A 21,312-nucleotide genomic window follows, 5' to 3' on the forward strand; every position below is an offset into this window, starting at 1 on the left:
CGATCTAAATTTGTCATGGACAATGGTTTGAAATAGACCATGAAATGACTTAGGTGGGATTAGCAGTTGATGGCCTACGGTGAAGAATGTACCATTTTGATTTTTTGCCAGTCTTATGATCAACCGTGTCCAATTTAATCTTTATCTGATGAAGCATTAGCCCTCACAGCATGTGGAATACAGCCTTTAACGCTTACAGTAATTACTATTGTGTACAGAGAACTTTCTCCTCAATATAAAATAAGGAACATTATTTGGTCTTGTTGAACCTGATCAGGTGGATTTAAAACACTCTCTTGACATCTTCAGCACTGCCATAGATTTTAATTTCACAGTCTTGTATATCATTACAGCAGCTCTGTGCCTGAACACACTTGTCTGAGCATGCCAGCCTCTCATCGAGCGCAATTTTGTTTTTGTGTGTTTGTTCACACTTCCCCTCGAGCAGAGTTGGCCTTTTATGTAGGAGAAATAATAGATAAGGCCTTGAATGTAATAATGCATTCAGATAGTTCTGTGAAGAATGGATGATCATGACCCCAAACACCTCTTCTCTTGTTATATCCCTCTTTTCATTGACTGCACAAGATGTGTAATGGGTATCTGTTCTCTATTTTGAGGTGTGGAATTCAAAGGACCGTAATTCATCAGTGGTGTTATGATTCGATGTCTGTTATATACTTACCTCTGCTAGAGTCTCTGCCTCTTCTAATGTTGCTGTTGTGCATCAGTCTTAATAAAGCAGCTTCTGTAACCTTGTTGTGGTTTAAAGACTTGACTAAACGCTATTGCATCTTCCTTCTAAGAACCATATTAATCTATACACACATACTCTGTGTGAAATTAACTTGCGTGCAAAATTTGAATATTGCATAAAACGTTTGCAAATAAAGCACCGTTTCCATCCAGTGAGTCGAAGAGAACAAAATCGTTACTTCCGGATAAATTGCCATCAAATATCAATTAGGAAAATGGAAGTTGCTGCAGTAGAAGACAGTGTGGGTCTTTTTTCCGTATATAATAAATTATCCCGACACCGCCCACGATGCTGAGAGCGACTTGTATATGTAAATATGTGCTGCTCTCTTTCCTCTCAATAACAGAATAAACACTCAACAAAAATGACAACAGTGAGAGAACCAGTTAAGAAAGTATCTGGTAATAGCGACGTGGAAATGTGCACAAGCTCTGCAATTCGACACTTGTCAAGTGGCCATATAGCACTTTAGTCAATAAAGCGCTTTAAACAAACAGCTTTACAGTATTAAACGTTCAATTCGAATTTCACATCAATTTCTACTATAAAGTGTTTGTTTTCACTCGCAGACGTCTGACCTTGACGGACTCAACAGCGAAAATAAAGAAGAAGATTTCCACATAAAAGAAGGCGGAACCTCAGTGCACGCCTACCTATTATGTAATCGCCATGGACCAATGGTAGTTTAAAGTCGTTTACCAGCCGGAGTGAACTTTTCTGGAAAATTTGCTTTGACAAGCTGTTTAAAACTTCGTTTTGGTCCGATTTTGTTCAAAATGGCGTCACACCAGTTTGTTCTTTGATTTCGATTGACGTATCGGGGCCTTAAGACAGTTCTTTGATGACTGAGGCATTTCAGAATGACCAAAACAACACTTCAGATACTGTGCAACAAGATCATTCTGCTGTTTTAGTCCAGTTATGCTGTTGCATGATCTGTTGAGGAAGTCGCATTACTTTTTTTGGAATATATTTGGTAAATGTGTTTCCATCGTAGTTTATGTGCATGTCATCTTTATATAAAATAAAAATATCCAACTTAATTGAGTGCATGCATTTTCTTATGCACATTTTAGTATTCACTACTTTTCAACAATTGTAAATTAATATTTTGGCAATTTCCCTATTCCCCAACATAGGTTCAAACGTTCTTTTTCCTGTTTTGTTTTGCCAGACCAAGAAAAGCGGGAAACCTGGTCCTTTCCTGTTGTCTGGTTCCAGAGACAAGACAATCAAGATGTGGGATGTGAGCATTGGCATGTGCCTTATGACACTGGTGAGTCATAAAATTTGTGTCTCTGCTGTGCAGAATGTGACTGTTTGAGAAGCTTTATGCTATTTGAATCTGAATCTTTTTGGTTGGTGTCATCTTCAGGTTGGCCATGATAACTGGGTCCGTGGGATTCTTGTGCACCCTGGAGGGAAGTTCATTGTGAGCTGTGCTGATGACAAGACTTTGAGGATCTGGGACTACAAAAACAAGCGCTGCATGAAGACCTTGAGTGCCCATGAACATTTTGTAACCTCTCTGGGTAAGTGGCCGTATATACAGTAATCTTCTCGCTTGAAATGCATATCAGTTGTTTTGATGACCAAGGAAGGGTGAAGATGCCTTTTAGAAGTGTATAGCCCATCCTTACTTCCCCAAAAAGCAATTTCTCAGGTTAGATGGAGTTTGTAACTCTACAAAAGGCAGTCCTGTCAACCGTTGGCAGCTTATTCAGAGAGGACGCTGAACCCTCCAGTCTTTTAACTGCTTGAGTCCAGATCCTTTCACTGGATCAAGGCACTGAAGCTCTCTAGAGATACTTGATGTTATTCAGCCAGCTCCCCTGTACGCTCCTGTGAAGCTTCAAACTTCCTTTTAAAAGCACTTCAGTACACAACACTCGTCTTCTAGACTATTGATTTGAAACGATGGTTTTGGTGTGAATAGAGAATATCTTTTTGAGGCTTCAGGTCTCTTGACACGGTTTGAGCTTCTGAATCCTGCTATTTGAAGTGTTTTATGTATGTTTTAAAGCTGAAGTGTGTTATGTCTAAGCCATGAGTGTCACCAATAGGGATGGGACAGTATGAACATTTCATATCATGATTATAGTGACCAAAATTATCATGATTATCAATATTACGGTTTTGTTAAAATGAGATGAAAGCAGTTCAAAAAGAACTGATGCATACACTGAAAACATTTCAACAAGTTTTATATTTGAAAATCTAAAAACCACAAATAAAACAAGCAGCTCTATGCACTTTAAGCAAGATTCTATTCTGTGGCATTTCCTGCCTTATAATGACCGTTGTCAATAGTAACACATAGCAGCGCGCATCCATGTATCACAACGGACGCGCGCTCTCGTTTCATTCAAATGCAACTTGCCGTCTTGTGTCTCCATTTTTGATTGTATTGAATTGACTATTAATACTACTATGATATTGTTGTGATCATCTTGTCTGCTTGATTGTTTTGGATTTATAAACCGGTCAGATGTAAAACATTCTCAATTCAATATGTCCCCGTAATTTTTTATGCGGTAAAAAAAAAAATCTGTGGAATAAGTGTACGATGAGTATACATTATTATCCCTTAAATGCCCTTAATAGTCTTGTTTGAAATTGTTTGTTCGTATTTGGCTCAAAGCCACTTGCTGCAAACTTTTCTTCGCGGAAGCTTCACGTCAAGTGAGTCATTTTTCAAATATTTCAACTCAAAAAAACAATTATTTCCCAGACGTAGACTCGGCATATTTGAAGTGTTTCCCCCTTTTGCCGCGACTTTCTTCTTGCATGTTCTGCAGACAGGGTGACCATCCTCGATTAAGTTTCCAAAATATTAAAATAACCAAATATTCCAAAATAACTCAGATTTGGTCCTTTTAGAAGGCTGAAAAATCTCCCGAGCGCTTTCATTGCCTTCCGCCAATGTTGCGCGCTGCGCCAGACTGATGCTGACTGGACAGGATTTACAGCGAGTTTTCAAAATCACGATAATCTAATAGTTTTAATGATTAATTCAATTTTAAACGATAATACTAACCGTCAGTACATTTTATCATGGTTTATCGTGAAACCGGTAATCGTCCCATCCCTAGTCACCAAATGGAATTGGTTTCCCCTCCTCTTCCATTTGTCAAATGATCAGACAGCCCCGCTCTAAACTCATGCCATTGGATGAGCTAATGCTGCCATTTTGGACTAATTACAGTTCAAAATACATATTTGCTAAAGTCGGATAAATGTTTAATTCCACGAGTCTTGCAAAATTGGTTGAATCCAGTTGAATATTTGATTGATGTTCAAATGGTTTATTTCTAATCTAGTAAATATTATGTCATGTAAATATAAATATCATTGCATTGTGTTATTGTCTTTAAAATGAAATGGTGTGATCTCTAAGGTATCTGCATCAGTCATCATTAAAAAAAAGCCCACCAATCTTCATATAACAGTCAAATACGTCTTGTGTGTTCCTAAAGTACAGTGTCTCTGATCTCTCCGCAGATTTCCACAAGTCGGCTCCGTACGTTGTCACTGGAAGTGTAGATCAAACAGTAAAAGTGTGGGAGTGTCGCTGATCATAGCCGCAGGACCCTTCACAACACCTCCATGCTCCCTTCCACCCCCCGGACCCATTCCACTTCCCCCTCAGCTTCCTCCTGCTCTTCTGGATGCACTCAAACACCACGGTTATCACCCACCAAACTCTGGTTCAATAGCGTGTCCTTTTATGTAAATTATTCTGGATGTAGATCGAGCTATTAAATAAAAAAAAGTATTCTTGCATGGTGAATCCAAAACTGTATACTGTAAATTTACATAATGTTGTCTAGAAGTACCATAGGTTTAACACAGGCTGATCTTTCACTCAGCCTGATCTACCGAAGGTAGAAGCTGACTGGGTTAAATGTAGGGCACTAAACTGATAATTTAATGACAGTGTCTGATTTATTTTTGTCTTTTTTTGTTGTCTTTTTTTTTGTCTTTTTTTTCGTCCACTGTCTTAGTCTGTTTGTGCCTAGCTTGGAGACCTTTCAAGGGGCAAAGGCTACAGAACGAACCTATAATGCTGAGGAGGAGAGTTGATCTGATCGTCTATGGGGCTTGTTATCGGAGTTATTCTGTAGCTTTGTTGCATCACTTTTGGAGTGTACTTACCATTCTCTTCTTGTGGATTTAGATAACATTTAATGGTTGCATCTAAGAACGTTTCATGTGTTTTGTCTGGAAAACTTTGGGAATAAATCTTTGTACACTTGTCATGACACGTCCTACTGAGAAGTACAATCCCAGAGACATGACTTTACACTGTAAGAGAGAATTTTGCTTAATTATGGGAGTTAATTTGTACAAAACTCCTGCATCCAAAAAGCCATGCTGCATAGTGGGCAGCAAGAGTTGTTGTTGTTGTTGTTGTTTTTGGACCCAAATCAGAGATAGCTTTAGGAAAGATTTTGACCTCTATGATTTATCTGTCACTCAGGAGCACTTCAAACTTATACGTGTAAACGTTGCCTCTACGAAGCACTTGATTTGGCCCTCAACGGTTGTTAAGATTGCATTCAGATGAAGACTTCCTGATTCTTCCTTTGTTGTTTAATGATCTCGTTGCCCCCTATGGCAGTTGCGCTGAGACTTGAGAAAACATAACCCTCAGTTTGGACATGGGGTGCAAAGCATGACAAGAGCTCAAAGTTTCCACTCATCAGGGGATGTGCAAAAATCTGTCCTAAAAGAATGGGTGCAAAGATTTCCATGGTGAAAAAATGAAACAAAAAAAAACAAAAACTACACTCGATACTGTGGAAAGCTCAATCTTATTATAAACCAACATGTTGTGGAGCTGCAAACTGATGATCTGCCTGTTTCTCTCTGTGGAGAGTCCTGATGGTGACTCCTATTGTAAAGGGATCTTCATACTGTGGACCATAGCTGAATATCCCTAAAATAACCACAGGTGCTCAAGCCATTACTTAAGTGTGACGAGTGGCACATTCTCTGCTTTATCTGTAAGAAATGTACAAATAAATACACAATGGGAAATGATTTGATAAAGTCCCAAACATGGAGATAAACCATTCCATATCTTTTAAGGAAAATATATGCCTTTTGACTTTGTGCGAAGACAAAAGATATTCAATTAACTTGCACATCCCTGCTATTGTTGGATTTTCGGTCCCATCGGATTGAAGGTTTACGCAATGTAAGGCTTCAAAATGCATTTTAATCAGCCTTTTCATTCCAATGCAATTATATAATAAAGAATTCACTGCTTAACCATGCTATTATCAAGCGATTTCCTGTTGTGTGTGTACTGGATGTACCTACTGCTGCTGAAAATCTGATAGTGACTAGTCTGAGATCTGTACTTGTCCACTTAGCACTGCTGCATGTGACCGTACTGAGGATTGAGCTGTCTGGTGGGGAACCATTGGCCGCATTTGATATCCGACCATCCTCAAATGGTCAAAGTGAAATCTGATTTATATATATTTTGCGCCATGATTGGTTCATGACGCTAGACACCCTACCAGATAGGTCAGCTGGCGTGCTAACAGTGGGCCGCTCAGTATGTGGTTGTAGAGGCCGATCTGTGTGTGCTTGTATGAAGGAAAGACGATGACTTTATTTTGCTATGGGATTGTGGCAGACTGAGCAACCCAAGGGAGAAGTGCCCAACACAAGCAAACACCGTTGATGCCTCCTGTAGTTTCTTGATTTAGATGCTGGTGGAGACGATTGACATTGGTTCTTCAGTCGCTCCACTGTGTTGCGCAGCACCGAAAGAGATTTATATGCACTAGGGCTGTAAACCTAAACCAAAAAAGTGGGTAATTTTGGACAAAAATATTGCAGAATCTAATCATTTGTAATTTAAACATGTATGAACATTGTCCAGAGTTTATTATCCCCATGAGAAGTGCTACTCCCTTATGATTGGCTTTCCTTTAGACCTTAAGATTGGACATGCCTCTTTAAAAGGTCTTTCTTGGTTTTGACAATGATGATGTCCTGTTTTTATGTGTCCGGAGAGAAAGTTTGCCGTTCGCAGGTCCCAAGCAATCCCACTTCTGCACACTTCTGCCGGATGGGTTTATGTACAGACAGACTCGTGAAGGTCCTGTCTGTAGGTCCATCCTCCAGCCACAGGTCTATCATCAGCTATTACTTTGTGAATAGACTGGAGGCTTCAGACTTCACAGCTTGAATGGGACTCTTTGCTTTTTATGGTATCACTGTTCACACAGCCAATTGTTAACAATATATCTGGATGTTATTGTTTGCAACATAATTAAAGAAAATATGTGAATATTGTGTCTGTTGGTTGTGATGCTGTATGAATAGTCAAAACTGGGATGTGCCAGTCAGTTTCCAGTAGTTATGGTTCATTACATTTTCACCATATTCAATTATCATTTTTTTTTATATTTATAACTATAAGCAAAATTGTTCAAATGTAAAGAAATTTTAATTAATTAATTGCAAATACAATATTCATTTATATGAAGAAAAAAAATTAGGCTGACATAAGCAATTTTTTGCATAAAGAATATGAAGGTTTATCTGGCCAGATATAATTTAGAAAATATGTTGTTATTTATAAATGTGCAAATATAAATACAATATAAAAGAACAATAACCACTGTTACAAAATAAGAAAACAGACAGGAGAAAAGAAGAAAATGACCTGAAATGAGAAGAATTAAATGACCTGGTATATATATATATAAATACAAAATCTGAATACAACAAAATAACATAGAACCGTTAAAATACATAGAAAATACTCGCATCGAAGGTCCAACACATAAATTAGATATACACAACACATAAAATTAAATAATATATATTTTTTTAAAGTTTTACATTGTTCAAATCAAACGATCCCATGACGACATATGTGTGCGCCGACGCAGAGTTGTGACTGAAGCGGAACCCGGGAAGAAACACTTGAACGTTGGTACAACGTGATTTGCCAATGACAGCCGAGTGTGCTGAACACTGAGAAACTACTGAAGTTTTCCACTCATCGGTATTCATCTATTCCTCCGATATATTTAAACGGTAGAGTGTCGCCTGTGCTATTCGTTAGAGTTGCATGTTTGTAGTGTCTTGTCTGGTAAACATATTAGCTGTTTGGCTAACGTATTCTCTTAGCATGAATTGAGAAAATTACCCCCGAACACGTTTGTGATTTGTGATAATTTATTACATTACACACTGACAAGAGTAATATGTTTCCTCTATAAAAAAGACACGGTCTGCAATAACAGCACATATGTGTCGCACTTTAAAACATGCACATGGAAAACAAGACTTAAAGCAACAGTTCACCCAAAAAATGAAAAGTCATTTACACACCCTCATGTTATTTTAAAATGTCATATTCATTTCTTTCTTCTATGTAACAAGAATGAGATGTAAGGCAGAATAGTAGGGGCTGACAGCCTCAGTCAACATTGACTTTCAAAGCATCTTTTATTCACACAATGAAAGTGAAAGGAAAACTGGAATGGGATTAATCTCTTTTGACTCAGTCATAACTCTTTTTGATTGCTGTTTGTGGTGACTGTCTTTGCAGTGTCTCAGAAAGAATGGCCCTGAATAAATCCATGCATCCTCGAAACCGTTATAAGGATAAACCTCCAGACTTTGTCTATCTGGCCTCTAAATATCCTGAATTCCAGAAGCACGTGCAGACCACACTGACCGGCAGAGTGACGTAAGTAATGTTGTGGTTTTGCATTTTTAAAGTGTCATATGATTCGCTAGCGGAATTATGACGCAAGTCATAAATGTGTTGTTCTGTACTAGTATTGTGAGAGAATAATCTGTTTCTCAAATGACACAAGCCGCTGGAGGACCATGACCTCCTGTTCTTGTTGCAAACATTTTTATTTGATGTAGGTTTGACTATCAGCTACAAATGATAGTAATTTAGAGATACTATAAAGAGACCACTGCAAAATTAGCAGTTTTTACAATTCTGTGTTTACTATTTATATGTATGTCTTTGAGGAAAATTAACATTTTAGTTGTATTCTATAAACTACTGACAACATATCTTCCAAGTAGAGCATTTATTTGCAGAATTTTTTTTTAATTTATTTATAAAAGTTTATTTTAATTTTTAAACCACACAATACTAATGTTTTAACTTAGGAAGAGTTCAATAAGAAATCAGTATTTTGTGGAATAACCCTATTTCCAATCACAGATTTCATGTGTCAGGTGAGTTTATGCCACCTCTGGACCTAAAATTCAAGCATCTCTGCTTTGTTTGATGCGTATGACCTTCCATCTTCCTTTTGATCACATTCCAGAGGTTTTCAATGGGGTTCAGGTCTGGAGATGACAGGGTGGTGGTCCTCCATCCACTCATTGACTCGTCTGGCTGTGTGGCATGGAGCATTGTCCTACGGGGAAAAAAAAAATGGTCTGATTCTGATCTTTTCTGATGAGTCCAGTTTTCAGCGTTGCCCAACATCTGGTCCTCTAGTGGTTAGACAGAGACCTGGAGATGCCTACAATTCACAGACTCTCGCACCCACTGTGTAATTTGGTGGAGGATTGGTGATGATCTGGGGGTTCTTCAGTAATGCGGGAATCAGGACACAAACTCAAGCCATGTACAAGGTTATCCTGTTAGAAAACATGCTTTCTTCTGCTCTGACTATGCAGAATTGTTTTTTCCCACTGGACAATTCTCCATGCCACACAGCCAGGCCATTAAAGGTGTAGATGGAGGACCACTAGATCAAGACCCCTGTCATGACCATGAACCATGAACCCCACTGAAAACCTCTGGAATGTGATCAAAAGGAAAATGGAAGGTCACACGTCATTAAACAAAGCCACACTGCTTGAATTTTTGCATCAGGAGTGGCATAAACTCACCCAACAACAATGTGACTATTGGAGAACATGCCAAGACACATGAAAGCACATTACACATGTGATATTTATTCCACCAAATATAGATTTCTGAGCTCTTCTGAACATTAGTAACATGTTGTTTAAAAATATGCATTATTTGAGGACTTTTTTTGTTATTTAGACCAGCTGTTATTTTCTGCAAATAAATGATCTAAATGACAAAAAAAAATTAAAAAAATTATTTGAAATTGGAAAAGAATGTTGTCAGTAGTTTATAGAATAAAACGAAAATGTTCACTTTACTCAAACACATACAAATAAATAGTAAATACAAAGAAATTGTAGTTTTGCTGTAGTCTCTTAATTTTATGTATTGAGAGACTGTATTATACACACACATTTGGGGTCATCGGATTATAATCTTTTTGAAATATTATTACAATTTACGATACTATAATTTAATCTATTCCTGTGATGGTAAAGCTGAATTTTCAGCATCATTACTCCAGTCTTCAGTGTCACATGATCCTTCAGAAATCATTCTAATATACTGATTTGGTGCTCAAGAAACATTACTATTACCAATGTTGAACAGTTGTGCTGCTTAATATTTTTGAGGGAACCGTGATGCATTTTTTTTTAGGAATCTTTGGTGAATAGAATTGTTTAAAAAAAAAAAAGAATTTGTTTGGAACATTATAAATGTCTCTATTGATACTTTTGACCAATTTAATGCATAATTTCTATATAAAAGTAAAAAAATGTGATGACTTTAAACCAGCATAGCAGAAATGTTAGCAGAAATAACATTACAAACTTAACCCTTAAATTACCAATGCCTGTTCAGGGCTCCAGACTAACTTTTTTCACTAGGAGCACAGTGGCCCCCAACTGAAAATTTTAGGGGCACAACCAGAAATTTTAGGGGCGCACACCGTAAATCCACACCTGTATTACTAATAGGGATCGGTATCGTTAAGGTTTTAATGGTATTACTACTCTTACCAATACTGCTTATCGATCCGGTATTTTAACAGTATTCTTACCGGTTCTTTTTATTATACTTTATATATATTTTTTGTATAAAAAAAAAAACATAATTAAGAACATAATTAACATGGCTTTATAATCTGAAAAGTAAAATATCTATAGCAAAAGAAACAGCAATGTTTGAACAAAAATATAAAACATCTATTTGTAAATGGACCAGTGTGCAGGCATTCGGAAGGTCTGCTAACATTAATATTACAGTAAAGAACAAACCTACAAAGAAATCTAATAAAGTAATGAAATGTAAAATAACACTGCATAGTTTTCACTGTATAAATTGTTAGATTAATGCTTATAAAAGCTAAAGTTATTAATTCAAGAGATGTGAATATTTTCTATTTGCCTTTTGTTCGATTCGAATTAATGGCTAAATCGTCAGCAGGTTTATTAGACGCTGCCCCTTTAAGACCGATCGAATGTAGAACTAATAATATCATATTCTCCTATTTCTCCAAACTATTTGAGCCCGTTTAAGATATAAACTGTTAAAATAACTACTCTCCAATCTGGTCATTTTGACACCGGCTATTTGTTGTTTATTTGATGGTTTAGACGCGCACACGAAGCCTAAAATATAATGTGCAAATCGGTCCATTTCACAGCACACACACATAAGCCGCCTTGAAGTTGGAAACAGCGTCTCTTGCGCGGATTATTGTGCATTTAATAGCTCTTTATTATCAAACACATCCCGCAGTTTAGCAACAGTACAAACTGCAGTTTACAACAATCACTGAATCTGACGTTTAGTTTAGGTTTAAGGAGAAATGACAGCGCAAGGCTGTGAAGGGAAGGATGAGCTCGACGGAACACGGCTATAGGAATAGTTTTACCTCATATCATCTTTTTATAATTCTTGGAAGCCGAAATCGAAAATAAATTTATTTTATTATCACAGCACATCCCTAAAGTTTAAGCAGACTAAACTTTTGTGTAGTTCTCTTGGCCATCGTCACTCATTAAGCTGACTGTGGTGTTGTGTTCGCTGTAGCTCCACATGAGAGAGCGCTCGCTTTCTCTCTCTTCTGGATTGCGAATGGCAAAAATGCATCACGGATAAATGGTTTAATATTATCTCATATAGAAACGGCTGGCAAAGATAGAATTTGCCAGACATAACGTCTATCAATTATAATTAGTAAGTGTATTTTCTTAATTTCTCCAGTACCGACAGCAGGCAAATTTACTGGTCACACATGTGCGACTGGATGTAAAATTCAGTCGCACACTCTCAAATTTTAGTCGCAAAATGCGACCATTTAGTCGCACTCTGGAGCCCTGCTGTTATGTATGTAAGTATGATCTGTTTAACTTATTTGTTCAGAAAAATTGTGATATCACATAGCATACTCAATCTATTGTTTGTATGATCCCTTGCTTGCCTGTACTATTTCTGCTGCGTTTGATCAGTTTACTCCAATTTCTCTTTAGCTGAGATAGTTGGCCAGCTGAAACCTACAAATTGTTGTCATGATGTTATCCCCTCAAGATTAATTAAGCAGACTTTTGATAATTTAGTCCCATCTGATTGGTCCCAGTATACTGACTTTAATGAATTGAAGTCTTACAACAGGAGTTGTTCCAATGCTATAGTTCTAAAAAACCTAGTGCTTTATCTAATTACCACCCTTTTTCAAAAATAACATTTTTATCTAAAATCTTAGACAAAGGTTTAAGTGAGGGGTCGGGAACCTTTTTTGACCAAAGAGCCATTTTTCCATTTTTGGTTAATGCATTTTTCTAAAAGAGCCACAGTAAAAAATAATATTAAATTATTATTAAAAGACATGCTTTTTTCCCCAATAAAATTTCAACAATAGTAATTATTAGGTCCATAACTAAAAACAAACACATATATGCAGCGAACAATAAATAAGTTGCAATATGGAATTAATTGTGCTGGGCTTTGTGAGGTTGAGTTATAAATCCTCTTCGTGTGTGTGAACATCTACTGTGTTTACGTGAATACTCGACTTGGCATTTTGATATATTTCTGTAGCCTATTAATTTGACGTGCAGCCGAGGACAAAGCTGTGCTTGTCCGTGTTGCGCTCGGAGCGCGTGCACAGCATCCTGTCAGTAATTCAGTTGTCTTTCGCGACTTATCGCGCTTTTATCATTCATTTTCGTCAACTGAAATCTGCGTGGATTATCATAAATACACATTTATTTATCACAAGGGTCTCTGTGGCAAAAGCGAAAGTACCCATGTGTGAAATGTTTCGAAATGTCTTTTTGCACAGCAGACCACCAGTTTCAATTAAAGGATATATTCAAGTTTGTTTAGCCTACTTTTACATTTTCGCTGCTGTTCTAAAAATGGTTTTCGGTTACCTTAAACAAGCCACAGCTGCTTGAATCCCAGAGCAGAAGCTGTTACCACAGAAACGTAAGTGGGTATTGATTGCTGTCGCGACTCGTGAACAGCACTGAATGCGCACGGCCGGTACAACTTGGAATATTAGTAATTATCATACGTTTCATTAACTTCGGTTGGCTGTACAACAAGGGAATTGTAATTGGCTGCTTTTTTCTGCAGAGAGCGGATCTCTGTTGATGTGTCTAATTTCTTTTATCGATCATTTGTTGGTAAAGGGTGAGAGACCTGAGCCTCATTAATTTTCAGGTGTGGCTCGCGAGCCATAGGTTCCCGACCACTGGTTTAAGTCAATTGCAAGCTTTTCTAGTTCAAAATTATATTTTTGGAAAATTTCAGTCAGGGTTTAAAGCAAGGCCGTAACCATGTCTTGAACATTGGAACAATTTTTTTATTTTTATGAGGCATAAATAAACGGAACAGTGAACCAAATTCTAGGTCTAATTCTAGTTGGGTAATAATCCTTTTGGGACTATTTGCAAACAATATTTGCATTAATTTGTGTCAAATATATTATTAGTCCCGAGATTCTTCGCATTAGTGAATAAATGCGTAGCTCTGCTGTTAACATTTGAATTCCCTAGTGGTCCGGTGGTAGAATTTTTGCAAACCGAGTCAAAGGTTCCGGGTTCTAATCCGCTCTCATATAGTTTTTTTTTCTTCTTCATTAAAATCAAAGATGTTCATCAATGATTGTATATTAAGAGCAGGGACACGTTTGTGTGCATTATGTTTTGTGATTTCACCGGAAAGAATAGAGTCTCTCTCTGCAACGACATTAAGCAATAGATTGACATGCTTGTTTGTGTGTAAAGGCAAAGAGAACGTAAACCCCGCCTACTTTGATTTGATTGGCCATCTCAATCATTTTGACATTGACGAACGCTGTTAGACCAGACCACTGAGACAAACCAGACTAAAATGTAACTTTTAAACCTTTTTGTCATCCTAACAACAACATACAGAGCTGCATAATGAAGTGCAGCAGAGCAGTGCAAGTATTGGGGGGGGACAATGTCTATGGTGGTTACGGCCCTGGTTTAAAGTATATCACAGCACAGAAACGGCCTTGTTGGAAGTTTTCAATTGACATTTTGATATCGATTGATTCAGGCAGCTCTGTGATTTTAGTTTTATTAAATCTCAGCGCAGCGTTTGATACCATTGATCAAAATATTCTTATCTTTCACCTGGAAAAGACAGTGGGAAGTCAGGGCGTGACACTTGAATGGTTTAAATCCTTCCCTTTTAATAGGACTCTCTAATTTTGGTCAACATTACTCTAAAACAGCCCCATTGATTAGTGGGGTACTGCAAGGATCTACTCTGGGCCCAATTCTGTTTTCATTATAACTATATTTCATAGGCATGGAGTATCTTTTCATTGTTACACAGATGACACTCAGGTGTACCACCTTTGCGAAAACAGGATAAGAGTTCAATTGAGTCACTTTTGTATTGCCTTCATGAAGTCATTATGGATGTCATTACATTGAACGCTGCTGCCAGACTCTTGACAGGTACTCGTAAGAAAAAGCCTCACTAAATTGGTTGCCAATTCAATATAGACTATTGATTCTTGTATACAAAGCACTACACAACTTGGGAAATTCATATTTAGCGGATCTTCTTTGAACATAAACCACCTAGGACTCTCAGGTTATCAAGTCAGATGACTAGATTAAAATTGAGTTTTAAACCAGGAATTAGCGGTGGCTGCTCCGAAGCGTTGGAATAACTTACAGCTACACCTAAGACTCGCATCTTCTGTAGGCTCTTTTAAATGTGATAAATTACATGTATCTAGCATTAGTCTTTGGTTCAACAGGTTAATGAAGAAAGAGGCTCTTGTTGATCTTATGTATCTGATTCTGTTTGTCATTTATTTTGTGCATCAATGTTATGGTGTTATTAGTGGAGTTATATTATTTTTTTTTATAATTTTTAAAAAAATACATTTTATTTTTATGTATCATTGGTCAACATCCTGTTGTTTTAATTGTGCTTTATAAATAAACAAACGGAAACAATTACACTTTATCAAGACAACAGGCACTCTATTCTTAATAAATTCATAAATATAAATTAGAGATCACATTTAATACTCACAAACTGGTATGTTGTTGATGTCTACTAGAATGCATGTAGTCTCAGAGGAGTCAGTCAGCAGACTTCTGGTTTGGCTGTGTAAAAGGAGATGAGTTATTTGTGAATCAATAATCACATTGGCACAGTACTTTAGGCCTGTCCCATTGAAGCGGCTGCTATGATTGGATGAGTTTCCTGCTGTGACTGTCGATACACAGCAACGCATCCAGGCCTCCAGGGGAGGGGTGGAGCTTGTGCTGTTGTCAGAAAATGAACTTGACAAGCAGCACTCTTCTCTTGGTAAATTGCCTTAGTTTTTTTTCCCCCTCTCCATGTTCTTTTATTTTTTTAGCCTCACTTGCAAGATTAGTTTTTTGTCTAATGGGAATCATCTTGAGCAAACGCCCTAAAGTCATGTCTGAGGCTGAACATCTTGCATTTTTTTGCCAAGTCTCCATATTTCCAGTCATTCCCACTTGGTTGAGCGCCGTTACTGTTGACCTTGCCAAGAGGTGTGTACTTCTCTCTCTACTGAGCGTAACGTCCCAAAGGCTTTAGAGGTAGTGCATGCAAATTGGCCGCTCTGCCTACAGGGTTTCAGCCTTAAAGAAACAGGCGATGTTTGGTTCAGTGAAATCTTGACTAGAGCAAAGATCTCAGCCTCTGGGAGTTAAGCGCTTGAGGTGCCAGAAGGCAGTATCTCAAATCTCTTGGGTGTTCTTCCTTTCTGCCACAGCCCAGGTCTCTGGAATGTCTCCACAGTCTTATCCAAGCCTGAGGGTTTGTATCACACACACTAAAGTTTTTACAGGCTCAGCCTCCGTCGTTATTTTAGCTATTGTTTTGGACCCATTTTGGCAGCTGAAAGAAAGGCCGCACTGATTATGCATGCATGAGAGGAAGCAGGAATCTTGGATGCTGCCTTTCGACACTGGGCTGTTTCCTGTCCATATCTGTGGGAAAGCGCTGCAGATGTGCACTACAGAGCGCTAGAGTGGCAGGTGGAAATGGGTACAAAAGCATCCTGGTGCGGAAGAACGCCTCAAGTGTTTGAGATTTGGACGGTATGGAGCTTGTAATTGGGACAGAGATGTAAAATACGTCAGGCAGTGTATGCAGGAGTGACAGCGACTCTGTTTCAGAGTGCCATCTTTGATCATTGACTTCTGAGCATCATAGAACTGAGAAAGAACATGAGATTTGATTAGTGGTTGAACAATAGGGGTTTTTAATGACCAATGTCGGTATAGAGATCAAGGTGGCTTATATTAAACTGATGTATTATTGATATCAAATGACAGAAAAAAAAATGAATTATTATAGTATTTACTACGAATGTGTAATGATGATTGGCTAGTTGTCTTAGAACTTTTGACATTTTTAATGGCAGTTCTTATATTAGCATGCTATGATTTGCATGGTAAAACCCTTTCAGAATTTTTTTTAATTCTCTCTCACATATTTGACAGTCTTTGACAAGTTTCTTATGCTCATCAAGGCTGCATTTATTTGATCTGAATTACTGTAAACAGTAATATTACAATTTAAAATGATTATAATTTCAGCATCATTACTCCAGTCATCAGTGTCACATGATCCTTCAGAAATCATTCTAATATGCTGATTTGGTGCTTTTTCAGGAATATTGGATTATTAGAAAGTTTTATTTGAAATAGAAACCTTTTGTGACATTACAAATGTATTCACTGTCATTTTGGATCAATTTAATGCATCCTTGCTTAAACTTGCTCAATCTTACTTATCCCAAACATTTAAAGATGCACTGTTGCGAATTGCAACCGTCCACCACTCACTCCTTCTCTTTCGAAGCACATAGAGAAGCTACGGTGGCCGACGCGGGACAAAGATGTTGTCTGAGACAGCAGAGAGTAGCTAGCGCTCTGTAGAGCAGTTTGTCTGTTTAGGGCTACTGTAGAAACATGACGCCGCAAAATGGCGACTTCACATTAAGGGGACCAGCGGTGTATGGAGATAGAAATGGCTCATTCTAAGGTTATACGAACATAACGGTTCATTATGTACTGTCTTTATACACCGCTGAAAACATAGTTATGTATATTATATTGCATTTCTGTCAATAGATCCTCATAAATATTACACACTGCACCTTTAAAGTAGTGTATGATATCGCACAATTTAATAAAAAAAGTAGGGCTGTCAAAAGATTAATCGCATCCAAAATAAAAGTTTGTGTTTACATAATATATGTGTGTGTGCTCTGTTAATTATTATTTATATATAAATGCACACACATTCATGTATATATTTAAGAAATATTTGCATGTATATATTGTATATACATTTATTTAATCTACAATATATATAAATATAAATGTTTTATATATATAAAAAAAAAAAAAAAAATCTTAAATATATACATGCTTGTGTGTGTATTTATATATAAATAATAATTACCAGAGTACACACACATATATTATGTAAACACAAACTTTTATTTTGGAATGCGATTCATCGCGATTAATCTTTTGACAGCCCTAAAAAAAGACATTTAATGTTTAAATGAACTTGTTTAATTTAAAATATGTAACATCCACAGCAATGCTGCAATAAACTAAAATATAATTTATTTTGCATCTGTAATACTTTGAAACAATTAAAATGAGCTTGAGAAAACAAATATAAATCAGTCATAAATTATTCAGTCTGGGTTTAAATGTGTAAGTTTGTATTGTGTATTACTTTTTTATATATATATTGTTCACTATAATAATATCACAAAGAGAACTGTATTTGGCCTGTCTTTCCTCACACAGCGCTGATCCTGTCTAGTCACGTCACATTTCCTCAGCAGGAGAAGTCATTATAGCGTGACAGAGAGAGGGAGAGATCTGTGCTTCAGAGAGAGCAGAGGAACAAAAGAAATCCAGTCTGGAAAGGCCTGTGCTCACAGCCTCAGACTGTATTGACGTCTGCACCTGGAGAGGCTCAGCTGATAACATTAGTGTGTCCATCTTTCTGCTTGTCTTTTCTCTCAGGTGCTCTGTCAGGTCTGGCCGTAGAGGCTGTTTTTGAAGATGCGGCTTGAAAAGAGCCCCGTGTTTCTTCACCCTTTGATTCCTAATGATGGTTTTGAAAATTGTAACAACGCCCCTGGAGCTATTCGCCTCTGCGGTCTAATTAGCAGGGCTGCCCAGCCTGTCCACCACAAACTCCCTCCTCTGTTAGCGTTTCTTCTTCTAGTCTTTTGTCCATTTGATAGTGCACATAGAGCATACAAATACCTCTTTAATGAATTTATAAGGATCTATAGACAGAATGCAATATTATATATATATATATGAATTATTATGATTAGGGATGCACAAAATATATCATTACCATTATGAGATCTTTTTATTGTTTATCTTTTTAGTATTTATTGTTATCAGTCTATATTGAATATTATGTGAACGCTAAATGTAATTTTTATACTGTACATTATATAGAGACAGAGTGACGCGCGTCATAACCTGAAAACCACGCCCACCGGGGGGAAAACAATCCAACGCTCTCCATTGACTTTGTATTGCGTGAGACTGCCTCCTTGTCATTTCTGACTTATAACAAAAATGTCTAAAAGCTAATGTGTGACAAAGTGTACAGCAAACAAGCTAAACAAAACCCAGAAGTTTTTATAAGCTGTTGACCAAAAAAAAACGAGCGTTTAAGGACAAAAAAGTGGATACAGGCAATTGAGCGTGACACTGAAAACTACACCCACTAGAGGGGAAACGTAATCAGCGACTGGAAATATAATATATAAAACTGACATTTGGATATTTGACTTAAAGGAGCTGTATGTAGGACTGTGGCCAAAACTGGTACTGCAATCACTTTCAAATTACTGTAGAGCGGTGTATCCCCTCTCCCCCTCCCCCTGACTCGAGGTTGCCAGATAGGCTGCAGGATCCAGCAGGAACGTAGGCTGCTACACGGAGCTTTCAATGGCAAGTGACGAGTCCTACACAGTACGTTTTTTTTTCTTTCTGTTAATTATGTTTATGCTTCAAGAGCGATGTTTTGTGAAGTAATTATGAATCGCAAAAATGTACTAATGGCAATTAGCCAAATATAATCTTAAATATGAACGCTCGTATGTGACAGTACATTCCCACATTAAAAAATACTATAGTATATTATGGTAAAATTACAGCAAAGCTAAATAACATTAGCAATGGTCATACAGGTCAACTTGCAGCATGTTTTGTCCACTATATATGCGAAGAACGAATGAGGAATATTTTTTACCCTGGTAAGGTTAGGCTACGGTCTCAAATACGTTTTCATATTGCCATAATAGGCGTGCTAATGTTGTTTTCCTCAGCGTCCCAGCATAATGACAGAGAAACGGGCTCTGATAATGCATTACTAATGTTAGCAATGACGACTCGCCGTATTTATTTACCAAACAATTCCTTAACGTTACCTTTTCAATTCAATGACCCACCTCCTCCATCTGCGCTAACCTAACGTTACTTTGCACGAACATGCATATCTTTGTTCGACTGTCATGAATATTTGAAAATGTCCATTTACATTAAGTACAAGTTAGCCAAACATAAATGAACCTTACCTGTCCAGGAGAAAATTAGCAACGTTGGCATCAGTCTTCAAATTATTCTCCGTTTTCAGCCGTCTCCATCTTTCAAAGGCATCTCCTATACAAATCCTTGTTTTATTTCGGACACTGTCACAACGTTTTTCTGATTCATAACGAGGCCGTTTAGGTTTCGTAAAGTTAGACATTGTTTATCCAAAAAGTTTGTAGCTGCAGCTGTGGTAACTAGAGCAGAGCGGGCAACCCGAATGCAGAAACACTACTGACTTCGTGATTGGTAGACAGGTGGAGGATGGCACTTCAGGCCAAAACACAACATGTCAACATCAACATCAGTTGAGGGCTGCAACTTCACTTTTAAAATGACAATATCTTGGCCGGACAACCGTTGTCAGTGATATAAGTATTTGAAATTAACATGATTTCTTAATGTCTAGTGACATATCAGGGCCATTTTATGATTAATTGAAATACATTTCTTACATACAGTTCCTTTAACAGTGACAAAATGTTTACTGCACACATAGGCATACTGAGTGTCTGGATCCTAAAATTTACCCATTCTTCCTGCTGATGCTTCACATCTTATTGCCTGTATCAGCTTTTGTCTCCATAAACGCTCGTTTTTTTGGGTTGACAGCTTATAAAAATGTATTTCTGTGTTTTTTAGCCTGTTTGCTGTACATCCTGTCACACAGCAGCTTTTAGACATTGTTCTGTTTTTTTGTTACAAGTCCGAAATGACAAGGAGGCAGCCTCACGCAATGCAAAGTCGGTGTGGGCGTGGCCTAAATGCGCTCTGTCTCTCTCTATATTTTTTTTTATGGACCTTAAGTGCACAAAATACTTAATTTTAAGTTACTAAAAGTCAATACTTGCAGTTAAATGAGTGAGATGTGAATTCAATTCTGATTCTTATTTAGTGAGTTCAATTAGTGAAGGATTCGTCAGAGTTTGTGGGTCTTTTTGAGTGATTCATGAAGACAAACCGGATCATAAGCATCATATTTTTGTGAATCGGGCTTGACTTTGTGCTGTGTTTGTTTATGGGTGCAGCTTGCACAATAGAAAGAAAACATATTCAATTCTGAGAAGAAGCTCACAACTCAAATTAAATGTTATTTTTGCAGTAGCACTGTAGATTCAGCTAATTAGTGGTGGTTTCTGGACCAGTGGTCTCTGCTCAAGTAAAGTGGTGCATAAACACCTGATTTGTTCCTCATGACTTATGCATGATTGATCGCTTTGATCAAGCCAACATCGGCCACATTTATCCAGGTGGATTTAGTTAGCACAGATCTGGGTCATATAACTACTGTATAATAAGGGCATTTGAAATGACCACACTGGTCTTAACCGAGCGAGGGGTATCTTTGTTCAGATACATATAGGAATAGTAAATAAGTAATAATATATACATTTATATAAATAGGAAATGTAAATAAAAATTTACATTTTTTTCCATTCACTTCCTTTTTTATATCTCTTGGCATTGATGGCTAAAGAGAATTGTATTTTTTTTAGGAATTCTGGACAAGTGTCTTTTAGGAAGCGTTTGGAGCATTTCATCTACACGGTACTTTGGTC

The 21,312-nt window shown here is 37.3% G+C and overlaps 2 protein-coding genes across 4 annotated transcripts in view; both read left to right on the top strand.

Annotated features, from left to right (window-relative positions):
- pafah1b1a (platelet-activating factor acetylhydrolase 1b, regulatory subunit 1a) overlaps positions 1-7,502 on the top strand; it is a 46,754-nt gene extending 39,252 nt beyond the window's left edge. For both annotated transcript variants that reach the window (XM_079824262.1, XM_079824263.1), the window contains exons 9-11: positions 1,932-2,033; positions 2,133-2,289; positions 4,259-7,502. In XM_079824262.1, the coding sequence (XP_079680388.1) occupies positions 1,932-2,033; positions 2,133-2,289; positions 4,259-4,332 (333 nt within the window). In that variant the 3' untranslated portion in view covers positions 4,333-7,502. The remainder of the gene's footprint in view (positions 1-1,931; positions 2,034-2,132; positions 2,290-4,258) is intronic.
- Positions 7,503-7,648: 146 nt separating this feature from the next.
- Positions 7,649-21,312, top strand: part of mettl16 (methyltransferase 16, N6-methyladenosine) — a 48,395-nt gene continuing 34,731 nt past the window's right edge. The window contains exons 1-2 of one of the 2 annotated variants that reach the window (XM_079824260.1): positions 7,649-7,787; positions 8,337-8,477. In XM_079824260.1, coding sequence (XP_079680386.1) covers positions 8,350-8,477 — 128 coding nt within the window. In that variant the 5' untranslated portion in view covers positions 7,649-7,787; positions 8,337-8,349. Of the gene's footprint in view, positions 7,820-8,336; positions 8,478-21,312 lie in introns of both variants that reach the window. The other variant, XM_079824259.1, reaches the window with a different exon arrangement.

This window comes from Gobio gobio (genome assembly GCF_949357685.1).
Source record: "Gobio gobio genome assembly, chromosome: 8".
In the NCBI taxonomy this organism is placed as follows: Eukaryota; Metazoa; Chordata; class Actinopteri; order Cypriniformes; family Gobionidae; genus Gobio; species Gobio gobio.